This window comes from Bufo bufo, chromosome 4 (assembly GCF_905171765.1).
Source record: "Bufo bufo chromosome 4, aBufBuf1.1, whole genome shotgun sequence".
Taxonomy (NCBI): Eukaryota; Metazoa; Chordata; class Amphibia; order Anura; family Bufonidae; genus Bufo; species Bufo bufo.
In genome coordinates, this window is record NC_053392.1 from 359,067,442 (window position 1) to 359,092,011 (window position 24,570).

Here is a 24,570-nt window from a genome sequence, read left to right on the forward strand (position 1 = left end):
GCCTAAATCTCTCAAAATCCTCTGTTGTATTGCTGGATGACATGAACCCTCTTTTGCCGTGAATGAACCCCTGCTGTGCCTGGGTAACATGGACCTAAATCTCTCAAAATCCTCTGTTCTTTTGCTGGGTGACAAAATCCCCTTTTTACCGTGAATGAACCCCGGCTGTGCCTGGGTGACATGGGCCTCGTTCTCTCAAAATCCTCTGTTCTATTGCTTGGTGACATGAACCCCCTTTTGCCGTGAATGAACCCCTATTGTACCGGGGTGACGGGGGCCAAAATCTCTCAAAATCCTCTGTTCTATTGCTGGATGACAAGAACCCCCTTTTGCCGTGAATGAACCTCTGCTGTGCCTGGGTGACAGGTGCCTAAATCTCTCAAAATCGTCTGTTCTATTGCTAGGTGACATGAACGCCCTTTTGCCGTGAATGAACCCCTGCTGTGCCTGGGTGACATGGGCCTAAATCTCTCAAAATCCTCTGTTCTATTGCTGGGTGACATGAACCCCCTTTTGCTGTGAATGAACCCCTGCTGTGCCTGGGTGACAGGGGCCTAAATCTCAAAAAATCCTCTGTTCTATTGCTGGGGGACATGAACCCCCTTTTGCCGTGAATGTACCCCTGCTGTGCCTGGGTGACAGGGGCCTAAATATCTAAAAATCCTCTGTTCTATTGCTGGGTGACATGAACCCCCTTTTGCCGTGAATGAACCCCTATTGTGCCGGGGTGACAGGGGCCTAAATCTCTCAAAATCGTCTGTTCTATTGCTGGATGACAAGAACCCCCTTTTGCCGTGAATGAACCCCTGCTGTGCCTGGGTGACAGGGGCCTAAATCTCTCAAAATCGTCTGTTCAATTGCTGGGTGAAATGAACCCCCTTTTGCCGTGAATGAACCTCTGCTGTGCCTGGGTGACAGGGGCCTAAATCTCTCAAAATCGTCTGTTCTATTGCTAGGTGACATGAACCCCCTTTTGCCGTGAATGAACCCCTGCTGTGCCTGGGTGACAGGGGCCTAAATATCTAAAAATCCTCTGTTCTATTGCTGGGTGACATGAACCCCCTTTTGCCGTGAATGAACCCCTATTGTGCCGGGGTGACAGGGGCCTAAATCTCTCAAAATCGTCTGTTCTATTGCTGGATGACAAGAACCCCCTTTTGCCGTGAATGAACCCCTGCTGTGCCTGGGTGACAGGGGCCTAAATCTCTTAAAATCGTCTGTTCAATTGCTGGGTGAAATGAACCCCCCCTTTGCCGTGAATGAACCTCTGCTGTGCCTGGGTGACAGGGGCCTAAATCTCTCAAAATCGTCTGTTCTATTGCTAGGTGACATGAACCCCCTTTTGCCGTGAATGAACCCCTGCTGTGCCTGGGTGACAGGGGCCTAAATCTCTCAAAATCCTCTGTTCTATTGCTGGGTGACATGAACCCCCTTTTGCTGTGAATGAATCCCTATTGTGCCTGGGTGACAGGGGCCTACATCTCTCAAAATCCTCTGTTTTATTGCTGGGTGATAAAATCCCCCTTTTGCCGTGAATGAACCCTGGCTGTGCCTGGGTGACATGGGCCTCGTTCTCTCAAAATCCTTTGTTCTATTGCTTGGTGACATGAACCCCCTTTTGCCGTGAATGAACTCTTGCTGTGCCTGGGTGACAGGGGCCTAAATCTCTCAAAATCCTCTGTTCTATTGCTGGGTGACATGAACCCCCTTTTGCTGTGAATGAACCCCTGCTGTGCCTGGATAACAGGGGCCTAAATCTTTTAAAATCCTCTGTTCTATTGCTGGGTGACATGAACCCCCTTTTGCCGTGAATAAACCCCTGCTGTGCCTGGGTGACAAGGGCCTAAATATCTCAAAATCCTCTGTTCTATTGCTGGGTGACATGAACCCCATTTTGCCGTGAATGAACCCCTATTGTGCCGTGGTGACAGGGGCCAAAATCTCTCAAAATTCTCTGTTCTATTGCTGGGTGACATGAACCCCCTTTTGCTGTTAATGAACCCCTATTGTGCCTGGGTGACAGGGGCTTAAATCTCTCAAAATCCTCAGTTCTTTTGCTGGGTGACAAAATCCCCTTTTTGCCGTGAATGAACCCCTGCTGTGCCTGGGTGACATGGGCCTCGTTCTCTCAAAATCCTCTGTTCTATTGCTGGGTGACATGAACCCCCTTTTGCCGTGAATAAACCCCTGCTGTGACTGGGTGACAGAGGCCTAAATCTCTCAAAATCCTCTGTTCTATTGCTGGGTGACATGAACCCCCTTTTGCCGTGAATGAACCCCTATTGTGCCGGGGTGACAGGGGCCTAAATCTCTCAAAATCGTCTGTTCTATTGCTGGATGACAAGAACCCCCTTTTGCCGTGAATGAACCTCTGCTGTGCCTGGGTGACAGGGGCCTAAATCTCTAAAAATCGTCTGTTATATTGCTAGGTGACATGAACCCCCTTTTGCCGTGAATGAACCCCTGCTGTGCCTGGGTGAAAGGGGCCTAAATCTCTCAAAATCCTCTGTTCTATTGCTGGATGACAAGAACCCCCTTTTGCCGTGAATGAACCCCTATTGTGCCTGGGTGACAGGGGCCTAAATCTCTCAAAATCATCTGTTCTATTGCTGGGTGACAAGAACCCACTTTTGCCATGATTGAACCCCTTCTGTGTCGGGGTGACATGGGCCTAAATCTTTCATAATCCTTTGTTCTTTTGCTAGGTGACAAGACCCCCCTTTTGCCGTGAATGAACCCCTGCTGTGCCTGGGTGACAGGGGCTTAAATCTCTCAAAATCCTCTGTTCTTTTGCTGGGGGACAAAATCCCCTTTTTGCCGTGAATGAACCCCTGCTGTGCTTGTGTGACATGGGCCTCGTTCTCTCAAAATCCTCTGTTCTATTGCTGGGTGACATGATCCCCCTTTTGCCCTGAATGAACCCCTGCTTTGACTGGGTGAAAGAGGCCTAAATCTCTCAAAATCCTCTGTTCTATTGCCTGGGTGATATGAACTCCCGTTTGCTGTGAATGAACCCCTCCTCTGCATTGCTGATAGGGAACAAAATTTAGTGAAAACATCTGTTACTGATCGGAAGGTGCGTGACTATAAGCGCAAACTGATGATAGCATTTCCACCTGACAGCGGGGGCACAGTGGAAGCACAAGGCGAAGGCAGTGGAGGAGGAAGAGGTCGCCAACGCAGATGGGGCACCACCTGCACCTGAGAAGGCAGGGTTAGCATGGCCCAATGTGGAAATGCTTTGTCAACCTTGGAGGTGCTGATCTGCCCTGCAGCCAGTGTATAGTGTGAACGAAGGCACGCCGAAACGCGCATTGGGGTAGCGCCATCCTGGGTTGTTTTCCACACATGGTACTTTTCAAGTGAGCTTAGGTCATAGTTATAACCTCCATGGCTTACTGTCGCCGGTGTTGAGACCCCACACCTGGCTCTGTACTCTAGTTGCTGGCTATCCACCATTTTTTACTTTCCTGTTCAGCATACTATGTATTACTGCCATGGTTGTTTTTTCAGCTGACCTTCCTCTCATTCCATATTATCTTACTTCTCTTTGATATATTTTGTCCATGGGCTGTTCATTGTATCTAGCATGTCCCTATGACCTCCACAAACTTGTACTATGTATTTTGTGACCTGTGTGTTCTCCCAGGGTGGCGCCTGTTCTTTCCTTTTTCCTGCTCCTACCTACCTTGTCCTTGGCATCACTTGCATGTATTTTTAATTATGTTTTGATATAGATTAATAAAATATTTATTTTTTGGTACTTTGAGCTTCTCTTCTCTTTCTTCGTTATTGCACTCGGAGCTTGTACCGAGTTACCTTTTTACGGGTGCCCCATTGTGGTCGCATTGGGTGGGCACTGTCCTCCATCCCTCTTTGGGATTATCACAGGCCACAGCCAATGTGGACAAGCTTACGTTCTTTAAAACGAACCAGGCATGGATCCCACAGGACTTGTCCGTACCTTGTGCAGAATAGACATTTATACCAGCCTCAACCATCCATTCTTGTACTCAAGTGCACTTATTCTTTGTTTTATTTTGTTATATGTCCCAATAATTTGGGGGATACCCCAATTTAAAAATAAAAAAAATAACACAAATCAGTGCTGGCTACCTATTCCTCCATCACCGCCGCTTCCCCCTACACCGCCACGTCAACCTACACCGCCACATCCACCGCCTCCTCAACCTCCTACTCCTAGATTCAGATTGTTATTTTTAATTTTTCTGTACTTTATGTTATTTTAAGTCATTTACCTATCCACATTTGTTTGCAGAATGCCATGCTCTTAAGCACATTTTGATGCCTTTTGCAGCCCTCTAGCCTTTTCCAGGACTATTTTAGAGCCATTTTAGTGCACAAAAGTTCGGGTCCCCATTGACTTCAATGGGGTTCGGGTTCGGGGTTCGGGTTCGGGGTTCGGGTTCGGGGTCAAGTTCGGGTCAAGTTCGGGTCCCAAATGCAAACTTTTTTTTCAAGTTCGGCCAAACTCGTCGAACCCGAACATCCAGGTGTCCTCTCAACTCTATTTCTCACCCTTTTCCAAATGATAATACTTGCTTGCTACATTAAAAAATACCTAGCATACACTGTAATAGACAACATGAGTGTACAGCAGTTACCAAGGCTTTGGGAAAAATGATTACATACACCAATGTGTTCATCCTAATTACAAGTAGTAACAACAACTGATCTGAAATACAGCTTTGATTAATGTATTTCTAAAATTCTGAATATGTTCTCTTATTGCTATGTACCACAGATATATATGCTAGTGAGATAATTTAGCTGATTTAATATCTTATTTAAGGAAAATATAAGCAAGTTGTCGGATGCTGCTTCTCTGTATATCATCTGGGCAGCTGTTTTGTGTTCGGTACTGTAAATTTACTAGACAATTTGGTCTCATAGAAGTTTCCCAGAATTTTTAAAGTGATTTATGTGGCCTATAATATTAAGTCACAAGCCAAATGTAATAGAGTGCACACCTTTACGATGTGCGCCGGGGCTGACTGGCATAGGAAAATTTAATTACATCTTAAGACAAAGATGGAATAGCCTTAAGCCTCCTTCACATGGGCGAGATTTCCGTGCGGGTGCAATGCGTGAGGTGAACGCATTGCACCACACTGAATCCGCACCCAATTCATTTCTATGGGCTGTGCACATGAGCGGTGATTTTAACGCATCACTTGTGCGTTGCGTGAAATCGCAGCATGCTCTATTTTGTGCTTTTTTCTCGCAAGCAGGCCCCATAGAAGTGAATGAGGCTGCGTGAAAATCGCAAGCATCCGCAAGCAATGCGGATGCGGTGCGATTTTCACGCATGGTTGCTAGGAGAGGATCGGGTGGGGACCCGATCATTTATTATTTTCCCTTATAACATGGTTATAAGGGAAAATAATAGCCATTCTTAATACAGAATGCTTATAAAATAGGGCTGGAGGGGTTAAAAAAATAAAAAAATTTCACTCCCATTAATACCACTTGTTCGCGCAGCCCTGGATTCTCTTCTTTCTTTTTCTTTGTGGCAGGAGGAAAGGACCTTTGGTGACATCACTGCACTCATCAACAAGGTCTGTCACATGATCCATCACCATGGTGATGGATCATGATGATTGGATCCATGTAATGAGCGCAGTGATGTCATCAAAGTTCCTTTACCCAGGTCTTGAAGAAAGAAGAGAAGCCGGGCTGCACGAATAAGTGGATTAAGGTGAGTTAAATTATTATTATTTTAACCCCTCGAGCCCTATTTTACTAAGCGTTCTGTATTAAGAATGCTATTATTTTCCTTTATAACCATGTTATAAGGGAAAATAATACAATCTACACAACACCTAACCCAAATCCGAACTTCTTTGAAGAAGTTCGGGTTTGTGTACCAAACATGCCGATTTTTCTTACGCGCGTGCAAAACGCATTAAAATGTTTTGCATTTTCCCGCGACCAACCCGCATCTTATCCGACCCAAATCCATGACGCCCGTGTGAAAGAGGCCTTACTGTTGTCATTTCAACTGCAATCTAGCAGCGATGAAGCTAGGCATTCGTTCACCATGGGTAAAGATTCCGTTTGATGCTCCTCCTCCACAATATAATGCATCCAAATTACAGATGATTGAACCTTTTGAGATTTGGCTCGTTTCAGGTTCACCAAATTTTACAAAAAGTTCGATTTGGACCCAAATCGATTCTACTTGATCCAAAGTTGCTCTAATAGCCCTGAAAATTGTTCTGATTGAGAATGCTGGCCAGTTCTATTTTCCCACAGGATCCAGTGTGCAATAGATGTTGTACCTATGTTTGTATTTGAACACCCATAGCTTATTTTAATCCTGCAAATCTTGCACATCGTGGTTGTTCGCACAAAGCTAGAAGCAGCAGAGCCTGGCCTAGCTCTGAGACGTTTTGAGCCTGAGCCTGTAGTATCAGCTGCATCACCAGTTCCCAAGTTGACCACAGTAGAAACTTATCTGGCCCTACCAGTTCTTTTGGAGGTTGTGACCGTAAATCGTCTCTGCTCTTTATTGCCACATTGGCCACCGCTCTTCTCCTATGATGTCTCCTCTTACTCCTCAGTACCCCGATTTGGTTTCCAGGTTCTGTTATATCTCATGGTGGGCTCCTTTGCCCCTGTCCAAATTCCCTGCTCTGTATTTGCTCAGAGTTGCACTGTTGCTACCACTGCCCTTCCACCACTACTGTGGCAACAAGTGCCATCAGTACTACCACCAACATTGCTATGCATGGGGTTCTACGCCTCCCCCGGAACTTCCTTCCAGTCCAAATGCTGACTGCTTTCACAGTAGCACCACAATAAAACACATATAATGGAGTCTTATATCATTGGATGGAGTAAAACAGGTATAAAAGAGGGACACAGGGGGGAGGGGACCGATAAATGTGAATACATGTAGGGGAAGCAGCAAATGTAATTAAATAAATCCCAAGTTAGTAACAGAAAATGAAGGAAATAGATGCTACAGCAGGCTTCCACACTCAGGCAAAGAGCTTTGAAAAGTGCATAGCAATAGTGCCTCAGGTAGACCAGGAACCCCATATAGTAGCTCATTCAATTGTAAACAAACATATTAACGGTCACATCACCCCTGACGAAGCCATCCGGCAAAACGCATAGGGCAAGTGAGGGACATTGGATGGGTGATGTGACCATTAATAGGTTTGTTTACAATTGCATGAGCTACTATTTGTGGTTCCTGGTCTACCTGAGGCACTTTTGCTATGTACTATGTACCTGCTGTAGTATTTATTTCCTTCATTTTCTGTTACTAACTTGGGGTAGCGTTCACACTTGTGTATTTTTTTATTTAATTACATTTGCTGCTTCTACTACATATATTCACATTTATCGGTCCCCTCCCCCCTGTGTCCCTCTTTTATACCTGTTTTACTCCATCCAATGATGTAAGACTCCATGATATGTGTTTTATTGTGGTGTTCTAATAAAGTATATATTTTTTGCTGACATATGGTCGCTTTTTCTTTGGTGATCTGGGTTTGTACATAGTGTTATAGGCTGTGATTTAATCAATATATGTGGTCCTCATAGGTCATCTGTGTAGGTTTCTGCTTTCACAGAAGGCATCAAGAGGGAGAATCTCTTGACTACCTGCTGGAGTCCATGGTGGGGTTTTGTTGCCTCTTCCTATTAAAAAGAAGAAAGTATCCCACTAGCAGAGATCAGTGAGGACAGAGAGGATGCCACAGAATGGTTTCTATGGGTCTGCAAGGAGGAGGAGCAGGAGGAATTTTGTGACCCCTGGCTCCAAGGTACAGTGTAAGGGTCCATTCACACGTCCGTTTTTTCTTTCCTGATCTGTTCCGTTTTTTGCGGAACAGATCTGGACCAGATCTGGACCCATTTATTTTCAATGGGTCCTGGAAAAAATCGGACAGCACAATGTGTGCTGTCCATTTCCGTTGTTCCGTTCCGCATGTCCGTTTAAATATAAAACATGTCCTATTCTTTTCCGCAAAATTCGGATCCTGGTACAATACAAAGTCAATGGATCCGCAAAAAACGGAAGACATTCGGATGTTATTACGTATGTCATCCGTTTTATGCGGATTCCGTTTCTGGAAATTACATTAAAATAAATTATTTTATTTTTTATTTTAATTTTTTCAAAGAAATCCAAACAACTTTATTTGCTTATTGAAATTTATACATGTTTCCGTTTTTTGCGGATCCGCAAAAAACGGATGACATACAGAAACATTTTCAGGAACAACGGATCCGCAAAAAACGGACCGAAAATCGGGATATAGAAAAATACTGACGTGTGAATGTAGCCTAAGACTCAGAGGTAACCTCCACGTTATCTTACTGTGACTAAAAGAAGTGACCCATTCAGTCTACAATCTCATTCTGTTTCTCCCAAATGATAATGTTGTGCCTTTCTGAAGCCAGGGATAACTGTGGACTACTACTATTATTACCACTACTGGCTGGAGAGCTGGTGCTGCTACTACCCACATTACGGCACTGAGAGAGCAAGGCCTAGGTTTTTGTTTTGAATCCTTGCGTATTTCAGAATTTTTTTTTTTTTTAGACCTAATGTAAAATCACAATATTTCTAAATATAAAGTCATGGGTTTGGTACGTAGTCACACAAAGAATGGAACAGTTATAGTAAAATTGCAAGTGTGTTTTCTGTAACGTAAAGACTGAGGTGCAATTAAATGTCCTTCCCCTTCTACAAACATGCTCACTGCTATTGACAATTTATTATGGGAATATTGTAGTTTTCTGCGTATTGTGTTATTTGCGTTCAAAAACTCAGTTTTCAAAGGTCTCAAAAGACCTACTGTAAAACAAACTTGTAAAACAAACTTGTAATGCAATTATCCCCCCCCCCCAAAAAAAAAAAAAAAAAAAGAATAAAAAAAACTACAAAAAAAAAACAACATTGAAAAGGCCGGTGTAAGACTTGACTACTGCATTATTTGCATTAAAAAAATGCAGTTTCAGAAAAGACCTTTCTCTACTGTTACACACAAGTTGCACACTTGTAATGTAATTATTCTTCTCCCCTATACCAACAATAAAGCAAAGCAATAAAGACGGTAACATTTCTGTCTACAATATAACTTCATTTCACTAGTCTAAAAATGGCATTATTGCTGTAAAATGCTTTTTCTGTATTACATATACATAATATAGAATACTATTAAGTGCTGTGCTGGCAATCCAAATATGTAGAAACAAGGTTTTGGAGGAAAAAAACTGCTGTATTTATTCAAACAACAAAGAATATATACTGTGTATATATATATATATATATATATATATATATATATATATATATATATTATTATTTTTTTTTTTTCCTTTTTTATTGCATGTGGCTGGTTTTGTAGTGCAGAACAGCAAGAATGAGGTTCTGCAGCAGCTATATTATTAAGCACTGTGCCCCAGCCCCTCACTCCTTCACACTGCTTTCCCTGATCAAAGTCCCTGAATTATTTATTTCTTTTCTTTCCCTACACTGTCCCTGTAACTAGAAGAGTTGCTTGCTTGTGACTCTGTATAAGATCATTTCCAGACACTGCATCCACCCATCCACCCTCATTAACAGCTCAACACAGAATTATGTTCTGCTCGCTCTGCAGAGGCATCTCCCTTTCTGCTCCTGCACTGATTGGCTCATCCATGCTGTCTGTCAGCCTGAGAGCCAATCAGGGCAAGCCCTCTCCCAAACTTCCCCCACATGCAATATTTGGACCATTTTTTATGGAATTGCATGTTTGTATGGATTTCGACTGAATACTCCAGTTTCCTCTAACATCTATAACATTGAATTTTGCCTAAACTGACATAATTATAGTCAACAACCTGAACAAATATTACACAGAAGTTACATTCAGCATATGTTTCGGCTGTACTTTGGCTGTAGAAGACAGGTGAGAATATCCAGAATAACAGCATCTAGGTAAGTAAAGCTTTTTGGGAAATGGGGTTCACTTTTATGGCTGACATTTAATTTAGAGTTTTGACACATCATCCAAACTTCTGAACTTTTCATAGAGGTTAGTAATAGACACTACAGTCATAGGGCCAGATTTATCATGACTCTGACAGCTCACTCCACTTTCACATATGGCTAAAGTCAGTTTTAGCTAAGTCAGATTTATGATCGGCCCTTTAAGACTGTAATAAATGTGGTTTGACAGTAGCAGTTTATCCGTCAGTAAGCGGCTTTACAAAAGTCGCATGTTCCAATAAAAAGTCGCATAAGATAAGCATGGTCCTTACTGGAGTGAAATTGCGCATTTTTTGTGACTTTTTTGCGACTTTTTAAATAGTCGCAATAGTAAATCTGTCCAGAGATTTATTTACATAAGTAAACACGCCCACTTTCAGAAAACTGGCGAGCATAGCGCAGAGCAGTTTTAGAGATTACGCAAAATTTTTCGACTTTTTCACTCTATTATTCTGACTTGAGCTAATAATAAATCTGGCCCATAATGTTTACGTTTTTATAGACCAAGTAATATACATGGGGGTCAATGTAAATGTACAAAAATCTGGTACGGATCGCTCCTATACAAGTGTATAGAAGCGATCCGTACCATTGAAATGAATGGGACGGCTTTGGTGTAATTACACCTGCTCACCGTGGCAGATGCAACGGCGAGCAGGTAAACAATAAAGAGGAGGCAGCGCTGGCATGGCGCACGCCTTCTTTTCAAACAGCTGACCGGCGGGGGTACCAGGTGTCGGACCCCAGCCGATCTGATATTGATGACCTATCCTAAGGATGGACAATTCCTAACTTGGACAACCCCTTTAATGGTCATTATTTATTTGGTGGCTTTTAAACAAATAATTTGTTTTCCATAGAGTTTTCCCTACAATTTCAGGAAAGGTGGGAATAATGCCATTTGGATTCCAACTAGAGTTGATTAAATCGAGGTACCTGAAGAGGACCTTGATCCGAATTTCAGTAAAAATTTTATTAGCTGCAAATGGTAACGAATCAATTTTCCCTGAAATCACAGTAAAAAAAAATCATGCTCACCTCATCCATTTGAGCATGAAGAAGCAACCACAGCCATCTTGATTGAAGATTCCATGCAAAATCTCCTTAGAGGTGCCACCACGCCGGTCAACATTCACACACCATGCGAGATTTAACACAGGATCTTCAATCAAGATGGCCAAGGCGGCCTCTTTGCACTATATGGATAAAGTGAATATAATTTTTTTTCCCAACAGATTAACCCCTGAAAGTCCTATTCTCAGATGCCACGATCTGAGGGTTTCAATGACATTGCGCCCCCTAGTTACAAAGAAATGTGCTTCATGACTTAATTCAAATCAAATTTTTTTTAAATTCGCTCGTCACTATACCCAACCAACAAGAGGTTATGATAGACCTTTCTAACATTAGACAGCTTAAAGGGGTTCTCTGGGAATAAAATGGCCAAAAGCCTAGAATGTGACCTAGAACGCGAGCAGGACTCATTATCTCCAATTGCAGAGCTGAGTAGGGGGAGTGAGAGGATGGACCTACTACACAGTATGTGCCAGTACTTGCATATACTATACACTGGTAAGCATTCCTGTCAGGCTGCTCAGCCTTGATGGCATATCATAGGAGTGACTGCATCATTACCTTCTAGTGCAGAGCAGTGAAGTGTGTAGTGAGGCCTCACCCCTCATCCCTCTAGGCAGCTTTGCAAGTGCAACCATTCCTATTCACATTTTAGGACAGGCTGGAGAACATCTTTAAAGCTAAGGCCTCATGTATGTTCAGTCCAAATCAAATTTGATCATCCAATTTTTTGTGGGTTGGGGGTGGACCCATTAATATCCACATCCATATGTGCTTTCCGCTGACCCACAAAGGGATAGAATGTTTTGCGAAAATGGGAAGGACATTTCCACAGGAGTAGAGATGAGGGAACTAGTCGAGATTCTTTTAGGATCCAGTTCACCAAATCTTTGAAGAAGTTTGGTTCGGACCTGAATCAATTTGGGAAGAACCGAAGTTGCTCCAATTGCCCTAAAAGTTGGTATATAAACGCCCTTTAAAATCCTAGGACTAGGATCCTAGGAATTTTTAAGAAAACATATCTCTTTTTATTTATTTTTTATGATTTCTTTTTTTCTGAAACAAGCTCTGGAATACAATGACAATAATAGTAAATGATGTCTGAGTGATGCTGGCATATAGTACATAGATATGGGTAAACGCACATTTGATGGCGTTAACATACAGAATGTTTAATATCAAGCCACAGTGGCACATGTGTTATGCTTTTTCATATTCCAAAGCTTCCAAAAATTGTCACTTATCAGGGGCAGTTATGGGATCACGGCTGGAATAAAAAAAATACAAAATATAATAAAATGCCTGCCCATACGACACTGAACTGTTGATTGTAGGGAGAAAAAGTGGCTTGTTGTGAAGAGGGTTGAGCGAATTGAAGTATTCAAAGTGGTCTTCGGTATGAATTCTCCTCATGCTTCATGGTAACTAATAAATTTTTCCTGGAATGGTGTTAAAAAAACATACCTCATCCATTCAAATCTTGAGTGTTGTGATGTATAAAGTCACCACGCCAGCCAGTTTGATGACATCATCAGACACCACGCAAGATTTTGAGCAGGATTGTCAATCAAGATGGCCGCTGCGGCCTCTTCGCGCTCCAGTGGATAAGGTGAGTAAAAATTGTTTTAACTGATTAACACTTGAAAGCCTTCATTTTTAATCTCAGATGACAGGGTTCAGTGACGGGGGCCTGTACAATCGTCGTTCCCAATCATTGAGCCTGCTGCTTACAAAGAAATTCGCCACAAAGCAAATTTATTTTAGAAATTTGGTGAAGCAGCCAAATAGAATTTTTGTCAATTGCACTCAACACTAGTTGTGAACGAGCCTAATAAAATCCTTCCTTTTAATTGGGAGAAGCAGCAGTCCAATGTGGATGTGGAAAATGTAAGGATACATTGGCATGAGGTCGCAATAGTAGTAGCAGCAGAAGCAGCATTGCACGGAACATACAAGGCTGTCTATGGGTAGTAGTAGTAATAGTAGTAGCGATAGTGGTAGCAGATGTTTTGCGTGATGCTAGGGGATTAACAGCGAGGAGCTGCAGCAGCTGAGGCAATGACAGCTGCAGCAGCAGCAGCCATATGGTACATATTAAACAACCTACAAGCACACACAAAAAAATAGCAGCTATCAGAAAATTAGAGCTAAAATTACATATATACCAAAAAATACTAATAAAGGGACTCAAAAAGACGTTTTGAAAAAAAAAAAAAAAATTTATTTTTATTCATTCTATCACAAATATCAATAAAAATTAGGAGAGAACAAGCAGACAGGATCGAAGACAGATACAGAGAAATAGCTGGAAGTAATTTACAATCCATCAATATTACCATATAGCTATACTACAATGTCCATGTACCATATACTGAATATCCACACAGATCATACCAGTTATAACAGATTCTAGTGGAAAAGGTAAATAACTACTGCTCATATATACAGGGAATGGGCAATAATACTAAATATAACAATTAGTCACGCTAATATCAAGAGAGCATTTAAAATAATATCAAGGGAGCATTAACAAAACATACACATACCCTGTGACTTGGCGAGTAAACTGAAGGGACAAGGCCCCAAGCACAAGCACCTCAACATCAAAGGCTTCGTCAAGAGTCTTATTTTAATTGATATTTTGTGATAAATTACATTAATAAAATCATATATTTTTTTAAATCTTTTTGAGTCACATTATTTTCATTTTTGGTATATTTGGTACAAGTTGGCTGCTGCTCATAGCGTTGGGAGGGGGATGAATCTGCGGGGGGCAGTGAGGGGCCTCCCTTGAAGACACGCTGGCAGCAGGCATCTGCTCGCCATAAGCTGCAGCAAACTATGCACACAGTGTTTTCTGGCAATAACATAATGTGTCCTCCCTTTCTGAGAGAGAAAAACATTCCTCCATTTTGCCCTGTTAGGGAGGGTCTAAAAGCATGGCTATCCATTAATCATCAGACTGCTAAATGTTAACGATACGCCTATCACTGCGTAAGCAAGCAAGCATACAGGTCGCCATTCTGGCTAGCGTGTCCGAGGAACCATTTCTCTCTAGCTCCAACTCACACTGAGATGATTGGGTGTTTTGGTCGCTGCCTGCCATCCTCATCATCGTCCTCTTGCTCCTCCACCTTTGACTACTCCATCCTCATCTTCAGCTTCCTCATCCTCAACTTTGTCTTCCTCCTCTTCCATGACAGATTCCCTTTGTGTGTCACCAACAGCTATAGGGTTTACAGCAAGATGGGTCAGCTGCTCTTCTTCCACAGCGGTTCCCTGTTGCATGAGTGTCAGTGTCTGTTCTAAGAAAAATATGAAAGGGATGATGTCGTTCATGCCACAGTTGTCCCTGTTGACAAACTTTGAGGCCTCTTTGCAGGGCTTCAGCACTCGACAGGCATTTTAGATGAGCTGCCACAGCCTGACCTTGAAGCGACACATGCTCCCTGCTGCTGAGGCTGTCTGGTGCATGGCAAAAAAAATCATGGCTTTCTGCTGCTCATACAGACACTCGAGCATGTGCAATGTAGAATTCCAGCGAACTGGCACATCATGGATTAAATGTGTAGAAGCAGACTATTCTGTTGCTGCAGGTCCAGGAGAGCGTTACTCATCACATAAGAGCGGCTGAAGTTCTTGGAATGTCTCCTGGACTTTGCCAGCACCTTGTGCAAGCCAGGGTACTTAGTTAGAAAGTGCTGCAACACTAGGTTGATGACGTGTACCGTGCAGGGAGCATGTATTATTTTACGCAGGTTAAGTGTGCCCACGATGTTACGCCCATTGTCACTGACCACCTTGTCCAGTTGGAGTTGGCAGGGTGACAACCAGCTGCATGTTTGCTGCTTGATGTACTTGAGCAGCTGGTTGCTGGTGTTGCTACTCTCTACCAAGTTGATCAGCTCCAACATGATGTGACCTGACACATGTGATAGGAAGAAGGGGAAGTGTGAGCGACCCTGTCTTCAGCTGCTGTTGGTGATGGGAACGTGTCCATGAAGGAGAAGGAGGTGGATAAGTGCCTGGGGTGGGAGCCAATCTGACACAATCGTGGGGGAGTCAAAAGGACCTGGCCTCATTGCCGGGGTGCTGCCTCGCTTCTGCCAGAAAAAAAACATTGAACAAGTGGACTGTAAAAGACATGTACCGTCCCTGCCCATAAGAGCTGCTCCAGGTGTCCACCGTGGCGTGAACCTTGCACAGTGAGAATCACAATGAGTGTCCCACGTTGTCTGCCACATGAGAGTAAAAGGCAGGGATGGCTTTTTGGGAGAAATAGTGCTAGCTAGGAATCTTCCAGCAAGGCTGGGCACACACCATAAGCTCCCTATTGGCAGCAGACTTGACTAAATGGTACGGTAGTAACTGCCCCACCTGCAACTTGTCCAGGTGGGAATTAAGCTCGGTGGGTATCAGATTGATGGGTGCCTAGAGTTGTTTCCTGACTATGCATTTCATTATCGATGAGTGACGATGGAAGAAAAGGGTTATTCTGAGCTTGAGAAGCGGAAAGGGATGATGTGAAATTAACTGTACTGCTCGCGGGTGCGGCCTGGCTAGCGCAAGGGGGACTGGAAGAAAGAGGGCACTCATCCTGTGGTGGCTGGCTGCCACCTCTGTTTGCCACGGGAAGGGGTTATGTGGTTCAATAGAGCTGTGGTTCCTACGTTTGTGTTTGCATGCCCACATTTTATTTTGCTCATGCAAAGAGTGTCCAACTCTTTTTCCTCAACTATAATATTGTGCTTTTCCAAAGAAAGCAGGGAAAATGTGACCTACTACTACTACTACTACTACTACTACTACTACTACTACTACTACTACTACTACTACTACTACTACTACTACTACTACTACTACTTCTGGTCAGATAGTTGGTGCTGCCACTACCCACATTCTGGCTCTGGGTCTTTCGTTTGGAACCCTTCCAAAGCCTGGACTTTTTTGGGCCTCTCAGATGTTGTCCACTACCCTGTGTATCGGTGTAGTAATCACATATATATGCTGCTTAACTGAATTGAAACTACTCAAAAAAATAATAATATTGCAACTGTGTGAAGAAAGAAATGAACGTTAATGGATGATTAACCCCTTAGGCCCCTTTCACACGGGCGAGTATTCCGTGCGGATGCGATGCGTGAGTTGAACGCATTGCACCCGCACTGAATCCAGACCCATTCATTTCTATGGGGCTGTGCACACGAGCGGTGATTTTCACGCATCACTTCTGCGTTGCGTGAAAATCGCAGCATGCTCCTCTTTGTGCGTTTTTCAAGTAACGCAGGCCCCATAGAAATGAATGGGGTTGCGTGAAAATCGCAAGCATCCGCAAGCAAGTGCGGATGCGGTGCGATTTTCACGCACGGTTTCTAGGTGACAATCGGGATGGGGACCCGATCATTATTATTTCCCCTTATAACATGGTTATATGGGAAAATAATAGCATTCTGAATACAGAATGCATAGTACAATAGGCTGGAGGGTTTAAAAAAAATAAAAAAATAATTTAACTCACCTTAATCCACTTGTTCGCGCAGCCGGCATCTCTTCTGTCTTTATCTGTGAGCAATAGGACCTTTCATGACGTCACTACGCTCATCGCATGATCCATCACCATGGTGATGGATCATGTGATGGACCATGTGATGAACGCAGTGACGTCATCAAAGGTCCTATTGCTCACAGATGAAGACAGAAGAGATGGCGGCTGCGCGAACAAGTGGATTAAGGTTAGTTAAATTTTTATTTTTTTTTAATTAACTCCTCCAGCCCTACTGTTATAAGGGGAACCATGTTATAAGGGGAAATAATACAATCTACACTACAACTAACCCAAACCTGAACTTCTGTAAAGAAGTTCGAGGTCTGGGTACTACAGCGATTTTTTTATCACGTGCGTGCAAAACACATGCACCCGTGCGATAAAAACTGAACATCGGAACGCAATCACAGTCAAAACTGACTGCAATTGCGTTCCTACTCGCGCGGGTTTGCCGCAATGCACTGGGACGCAATCTGGACCCTTAATCCGGACACGCCTGTGTGAAAGAGCCTTAAGGGTTTTTTTTTTTTTGCGTTTTTCGTTTTGCGCTCCCTGCCTTTCCAGAGCCATAACCTTTTGTATTTCTGTTCACATAGCCATATGAGGGCTGTGTTTTTATGTGGGACAAGTTGTACTTTCCAACGCCACCATTTAATATTGCATATCATGTAGTGGGAAGTGGTAAAAAATTCCAAATGGGGTGAAATTGCAAAAAAAAATGCAATTCCACCACAGTTTTACCGTTTTATTTTATTATAAGATATAAAATTCGATGTGAGAATAAAACTGACTGGATTACCTTTTTTTTTTTTAGGGGTCAGTCTGAATCCGGTGATATGTTTCTTCTTGCGTTTTGACAGGCGCTGCTGCATACATGCTCCGGCTCCTCTGAGCGCCACATGTTGGAGCCGGAGCGCAACCGAAAGTGCGCACTTTTGGTTTCAGCCTCGCTCAGATCTGTGGTCAGGATTGACCACGCATTTGAGGTTTAACCCTCCTCTTATGTTAGCTTTCTGTTACTATCCATGATGTTAACGGGTCGGTTTGGACCCGTGTCTTAAATCAGCCATAAAATACCCTCTGAACAATTATTAATCATCCAATTTGTTTCTTACCCTCTTGGTTCCTTGTTAGGCCTTCTTTATCTTGAAAAGATTGGTTTTATATTTTTGGTGTGACCCCTTAGACCTTTCTTTTGATAGCATACCTCTAATTTTCAAATAAAAAAATGGTAAAATAAACCTCAATAGAATATTATAAGTAAATAAAAGGTTGTTATGTCACCAGAATGTTTCTGAGGAGTATTTGAACACATCTCTTAAATTTTTTTTAAATATTTTTATTTTTATTTTAATAACATTAACTATAATAACATTGATGGTGTTGGGGTCAATTTTGACCCATATATATTTACTTCAAGAAAATAGCCAAAAGTCTTTTTTTCTTTTTTTTTTTATAACATAAAACGTTCATAAACAATGATAAGCAAGTAATAATACAAAATGTAGACTTGCAAGGTCAACAAACAACACACAATCAAGCAAGGCAAACCAATAGAAATCAAGTACCTAGTTTCAAAGCATCTTTGTGCAAGAACTTGCATGTGTTTGTGTGGGTGTTTTTAGATGCATGTGTTGCAAAAGCTGACACTTTTAGCATGTTCTTTGCAGATATATTTTTTACAGTGGAGGCATAATGTGTGTGTCTTTCTGTCCTTATTGCTGGGGCAAACCTGACACCTTTTTCTTTTAGAATCAGATGGCATCACTGGAGTTGTGGCTGTGGCTGTGCTGGTTGATGTTGAGGCAAGGCTAGATGATGATGAGGATGCTGGCACTGATTCTCTTTGTGTTGTTGATGGTGTGGATGGAGTGCTTGATGAACTCTGCATCTGTCTGATCACGGCTGCAGCGATTGGATCTAGAGACACCCGTTTCCTTTGCTCAATGTGTGCCTTGACAAGGGAACTTCCTAGCTCCTCGAGAAATATTCTCCACTTGTTATTTTTTTTTGTGTTCCAACCTGGGTGGATGTGGGTCCATAACACAAATGCATTGTATGCAGACACATCTAGGATGTTAGAAAACACAGCCATCAGCCATCTTGACATATCTGCCTCTTGACTTATCCCAGAGACTATCAGTGGCCTCATTATAGGATCTGTACACTCCAGCAAGAAGAACACCACCAATATAAGCATCTAGGCATTCCTCATTTATGTCATTCCACATGTTGCCATGGACTTTTTTTCCTTCAAGGTTTGTCATTGCAATGATCACTTTTTTTTTGTGACAATGGCATGAACAGTTCAAAACATGTTTTGATGTCACTTACTCTCGTCACAGCAAACCTTGTAATCCCAGGGGTCATTTTGATTACATCTGCAGTAGCTGCCCTGCCATGTAAGTCAGGAGGTTCTGAACTCCAACAGATCTTACCACTTTTGGATTTGAATGTTTCAGCAGGAACAGCAGCAGGTTCAGCACTGGTGGCCTCCTCATCAGACTCATCAGATGTGTCTGTGTATTCTGGTTGATACTCTACTTCATCTTCTGCCTCAGAAACCTGCTCATCCATATCGCTATGCTGCTCTGTGTCCTCTGCCTCATTTTTATCCAAGATATAATCCTCCAGTATTTGGCATCCTGCAAATCTTCGCACTCTTGCATGCTGCATATTGGAGATGATTACTCTGCAAGTCAGCAACTCTGAAATGTATTGGTCCTATGTTTCTTTACTTTATTTAGAGAAGCAGACAAGCAAGCAAAGAGATCGGCCCCTCCCTAACTACAGCTCACAGGGCTGAGAGGTGATTGGCTGTCAGTGTTACTAAGCAGTCCTATAATCCTATATTATAACTGGGTCAGAATTGACCTTAACACCATAAACGTCTTAATTTTCACCACAGTATTTTAAAATTTAGTGAAAAGGATTATTTTTCTATTACATTGTTTAAATAGAGGTTCCTGACAAAGTAAAAAAATCTGGATGCAATAAACAAATTTATGTGATACTTATAGACATTCAAAACCTGAAAACGGGTCGGTTCTGACCCTAACATAAGAGGAGGGTTAAATGTCCACGATACTGCCGGTTGCGAACATGAGCCGCGGGTGTCTGCTAAAAGAAGCAGGCGGCCACCCATGGCTATGGCGCCCGCAGTGGGCGTGAGCGGACGCCATCTTTAAACACCCGCCCAGCGCAGTACATGTACGGCGCTGGGCGTGAAAGGGTTAAGGGCCAGTTGCGATATGACTCTTAATATTGCGTTAACACTCCCAGCTAAATTGTTACCCTATCCTGTCTACTGGTATACTGATCACCTATATGCTGGTTTAATTAAATTAAACAAGTCAGAATTTTTTTATTTTATTACAACCATGTGAAAACAGAATAAATAAAAACAAATGATTGAGGTTTGAAGCTCATTTCCTTGTTAATACACATAGGTAGATTGCTGCTACACATTCAGTATTGATGCAGTAATCACGTATATATGCAGCTTAATTAAATTAAAGCCCCCCAAAAAATGTAAATTGCACCGTATGGAAACCAAATAAAAGGAAATGGATGACTGAGGCTTGAAGCTCAATTTCTCGTTAATACACAAAGGTAGATTGCTGCTACACCTTGGATATTGATGCAGTAATTATATATATACTGCTTAATTTAAATAAACCCTCCCCCTAAAAAATTTTTATTGCACTGTGTGGAAACTGAATATACGTAAAAGGACAATTGAGGCTTGACACACAATTTCTTGTTAATACACACAGGTAGATTGCTGCTACACCTTGGGCATTGCTGCAGAAATCACATATTTATGCTGCTTAATTAAATTGAAGGATTTCTGTGAAAGGGGGGGGTGAAAGTATTTGCTTGCAGGTGGCTACTTTTGAGGTCTGCACTACACAACACACACAATTCTTTGGAATCCTAGCCTTTCCCTTCACTTTCCCTGGCAATAAGTTTAATTTATTTCTGACTGTCCCTGATTTATTTCTGACTCTCCCTGACTCCCTAAGATCATTTTGCTGCAGACACTGTAACACCCAACCACCCTAATTCGCAACCAGCCAGAATGAAGTTCTGCTCATTTTGCTAGAGCACGAACTGGTTCGCTCATCCTTACACAGGAGTTAACCACCTCAGCTCCCCTAGCTTAAACCCCCTTAATGACCAGACCACTTTTTACAATTCTGCACTACACTAATTTCACGGTTTATTGCGCGGTCATACAACTTACCACCCAAATGAATTTTACCTCCTTTTCTTATCACTAATAGAACTTTCATTTGGTGGTATTTCATTGCTGCTGACATTTTTACTTTTTTAGTTATTAATCAAAATTGACCCAAAATTTTGCAAAAAAATATAATTTTTCACTTTCAATTTTTCAAATAAAACTACATTTCTATATAATTTTTTTTCTAAATTTATTGTTCCACATGTCTTTGATAAAAAAAATGCAATAAGTGTATATTTATTGGTTTGCGCAAAAGCTTTAGCGTTTACAAACTATGGTACAAGAATGTGAATTTCCGCATTTTGAAGCAGCTCTGGCTTTCTAAAAACCTGTCATGTTTCCTGAGGTTCTACAATGCCCAGACAGTAGAAACACCCCACAAATGACCCCATTTCGGAAAGTAGACACCCTAAGGTATTCGCTGATGGGCATAGTGAGTTCATGAAGTTTTTTATTTTTTGTCACAAGTTAGCGGAAAAATTATTTATTTATTTTTTATTTATTTTTTTCTTACAAAGTCTCATATTCCACTAATTCGAGTTCATAGAAGATTTTTTTTTAGCGGAAATTGATTAATATTTTTATTTCTTTTACAAAGTCTCATATTCCACTAACTTGTGACAAAAATAAAATCTCACATGAACTCACCATACCCCTCACGGAATCCAAATGAGTAATTTTTTTTGACATTTATATTCCAGACTTCTTCTCACGCTTTAGGGCCCCTAAAATGCCTGGGCAGTATAAATACCCCACAAGTGACCCCATTTTGGAAAGAAGACACCCCAAGGTATTCCGTGAGGGGCATGGCGAGTTCCTAGAATTTTATTTTTTGGCACAAGTTAGAGAAAATGATTTATTATTTAATTTTTTTTCTCTTACAAAGTCTCATATTCCACTAACTTGTGACAAAAATAAAATTTTACATGAACTCGCCATGCCTCTTACGAAATACCTTGGGGTGTCTTCTTTCCAAAATGGGGTCACATGTGGGGTATTTATACTGCCCTGGCATTTTAGGGGCCCTAAAGCATGAGAAGAAGAAGTCTGGAATATAAATGTCAAAAAAAATTACGCATTTGGATTCCGTGAGGGGTATGGTGAGTTCATGTGAGATTTTATTTTTTGTCACAAGTTAGTGGAATATGAGACTTTGTAAAATAAATAAAAATATTAATCAATTTCCTCAAAAAAAAATCTTCTATGAACTCACCATGCCCCTCAAAAGTGATCTTTTTTATAGCGCCGCAGCGATTTTACCGTGTTTTTGCAGTGATCAGAAAAAAAAAATTCTGTCACTGCGGTGGGGCAAACTGAACGCAAGTGTGCGCACAAGATCAGACCTGATCGGGCGAACACTGCATTTTTTGTAGAGCCTATAGAACATGTTCAATTCTTGTCCGCAATTGCGGACAAAAAAAGGCATTTTCTATATAGTTCTGGCAATGTGCGGATCCGCAAAATGCGGAAAGCACATTGCCCGTGTCCGTGTTTTGCGGATCCACAGTGTTTTGCGGATCCACATCTGAATGGAGCCTTACAGGGGGGTGATCAATGACAGGGGGGTGATCAGGGAGTCTATATGGGGTGATCACCCCCTGTAAGGCTCCATTCAGACGTCCGTATGTGTTTTGCGGATCCGCGGATCCGTGGATCCGCAAAACACATACGGACACCTGAATGGAGCCTTACAGGAGGGTGATCAATAACAGGGGGGTGATCAGGGAGTCTATAGGGGGTGATCACCCCCCTGTCATTGATCACCCCCCTGTAAGGCTCCATTCAGACATCCGTATGTGTTTTGCGGATCCGCGGATCCGCAAAACACATACGGACGTCTGAATGGAGCCTTACAGGGGGGTGATCAATGACAGGGGGGTGATCAGGGAGTCTAATATGGGGTGATCAGGGGTTAATAAGGGGTTAATAAGTCACAGGGGGGGTGTAGTGTAGTGGTGTTTGGTGCTACTTACAGATCTGCCTGTGTCCTCTGGTGGTCGATCCAAGCAAAAGGGACCACCAGAGGACCAGGTAGCAGGTATATTAGACGCTGTTAACAAAACAGCGTCTAATATACCTTTTTGGGGTTAAAATAAACGCATCTACAGCCTGCCAGCGAATGATCGCCGCTGGCAGGCTGTAGATGTACTCGTTAACCTCACAATCCTGTGAACGCGCGCTCCTGTGTGCGCGCGTTCACAGGAAATCTCGCGTCTCGCGAGAGGACGCATCGGCGCGTCCAGGAGGAATAAACCTGCCGCCGCCAGGACGCAATCCTGCGTTCGGCGGTCCTGAGCAGGTTAAAAAAGAAATGGTGGTATGCACTCAGCCGATCTCGGTCTTTTGCAGATCCACAATTTAAGAATGGGGAAAGGAACTGCGTCTATTACACTGCACTGTACAATGCTACAATGGAAATGGTGAGCACAACATTTTCTGCAACAATTTCTCAAATTTCTGCCTATAATCAAGATCCTGTTGTGTAATAAATCTGTAAATTATTTTCTTTCCAATAATCACGGAATCATAGACAGATACACCAAAATTCTGAGCTATGCATTTGTGCTTTTTAAATGTATATTTGTTTAATTATGTGTAATTTTATTAAACTTTTCTCAAGATATGCTCCATACAATCATTATAAATCTCTCCATATACACTAGATTACCATACAGATTTTTTTCTTAGGCATAATTTTTCACGAAAACACCATTTTGAAAAGTTTTAAAGATAAAAAGTATAGAAATTTAATGATTTGTATTTCACAAATGAAATATGAAAAGCTCATCCTTAATGGGTTAACTGTTCAGCAGCAGCATGGAAAAAGGATATGAACTGAAGCTTTAACAATGTGGGGAATCAATACAATGAATTAGAGGACAGGCTCTTTGTTGTTTTGCTTGATGAGAATAATTTCTTTCATTATTTTTGTTATGAAGACAAAGCCAAAATTTTCACTGTACCTTTCCTTGCTGCCTTAAACACTTCTTCCTCTTGTTCTTTTGATAGTCCATCTGCAAATTATAGATAAGACTTAATCACTTTTTCTCCTGCTTGTGAATCACACACCACAGGAAAACAGTGTTCTCAGAATTAGAAGATAATGCTTTCAACCCTCTTAATCAGTTAAATGTCTTCATGACAGATGAAGATATGTACTGTATACTGAAAGTAAATTTCACTTACCATATATTACTTTTTTTTTTCCTATTTAACCACTTCAGCCTATTATTGCAAATCTGTTTCAATTTATGCGGTAATAACTAGTGTTGGACGAGCATGCTCAGCCGAACCCTAATTTTCGTCGAGCATCGCGATGCTCGGCGCATCGTGGTGTTTGGCCGAATACCGTGTGTGCTCGAGCGCGATGCTCGAGTCTCCTTCCCGCACATTTTTTGGCTGCTACGCAGCCAATAAACGCGCAGGTGAGTACTCCCTGCGCTACATTTACAGTATAATGTAAGCGCATCCGAAATATCAGTGACATTCAGTGTAATTTTTTTTCGCCGCTGGTGACAGCGAGATTTTCTGCGCTACATCTTCTGTCTAACGCGTGCACAGCCTAAAAATATCTGTTACTTCCAGTGTACTTTTTCTGTAGACGGTGTCCTCTGCGGACGATTACATTACCTGCGCTACATCTCCTGTATAATGTTTGCGTATCTGAAATATCAGTGACATTCAGTAAAAAATTTT

General features: G+C 42.0%; 1 protein-coding gene across 1 annotated transcript in view; it reads right to left on the bottom strand.

The window, feature by feature from the left end:
- Positions 1 to 24,570, bottom strand: part of LOC120999212 (titin homolog) — a 946,165-nt gene that overhangs the window by 631,057 nt on the left and 290,538 nt on the right. Inside the window, exon 23 of the mRNA XM_040430085.1 lies at positions 23,838 to 23,888. Within this exon, the coding sequence (XP_040286019.1) occupies positions 23,838 to 23,888 (51 nt within the window). The remainder of the gene's footprint in view (positions 1 to 23,837; positions 23,889 to 24,570) is intronic.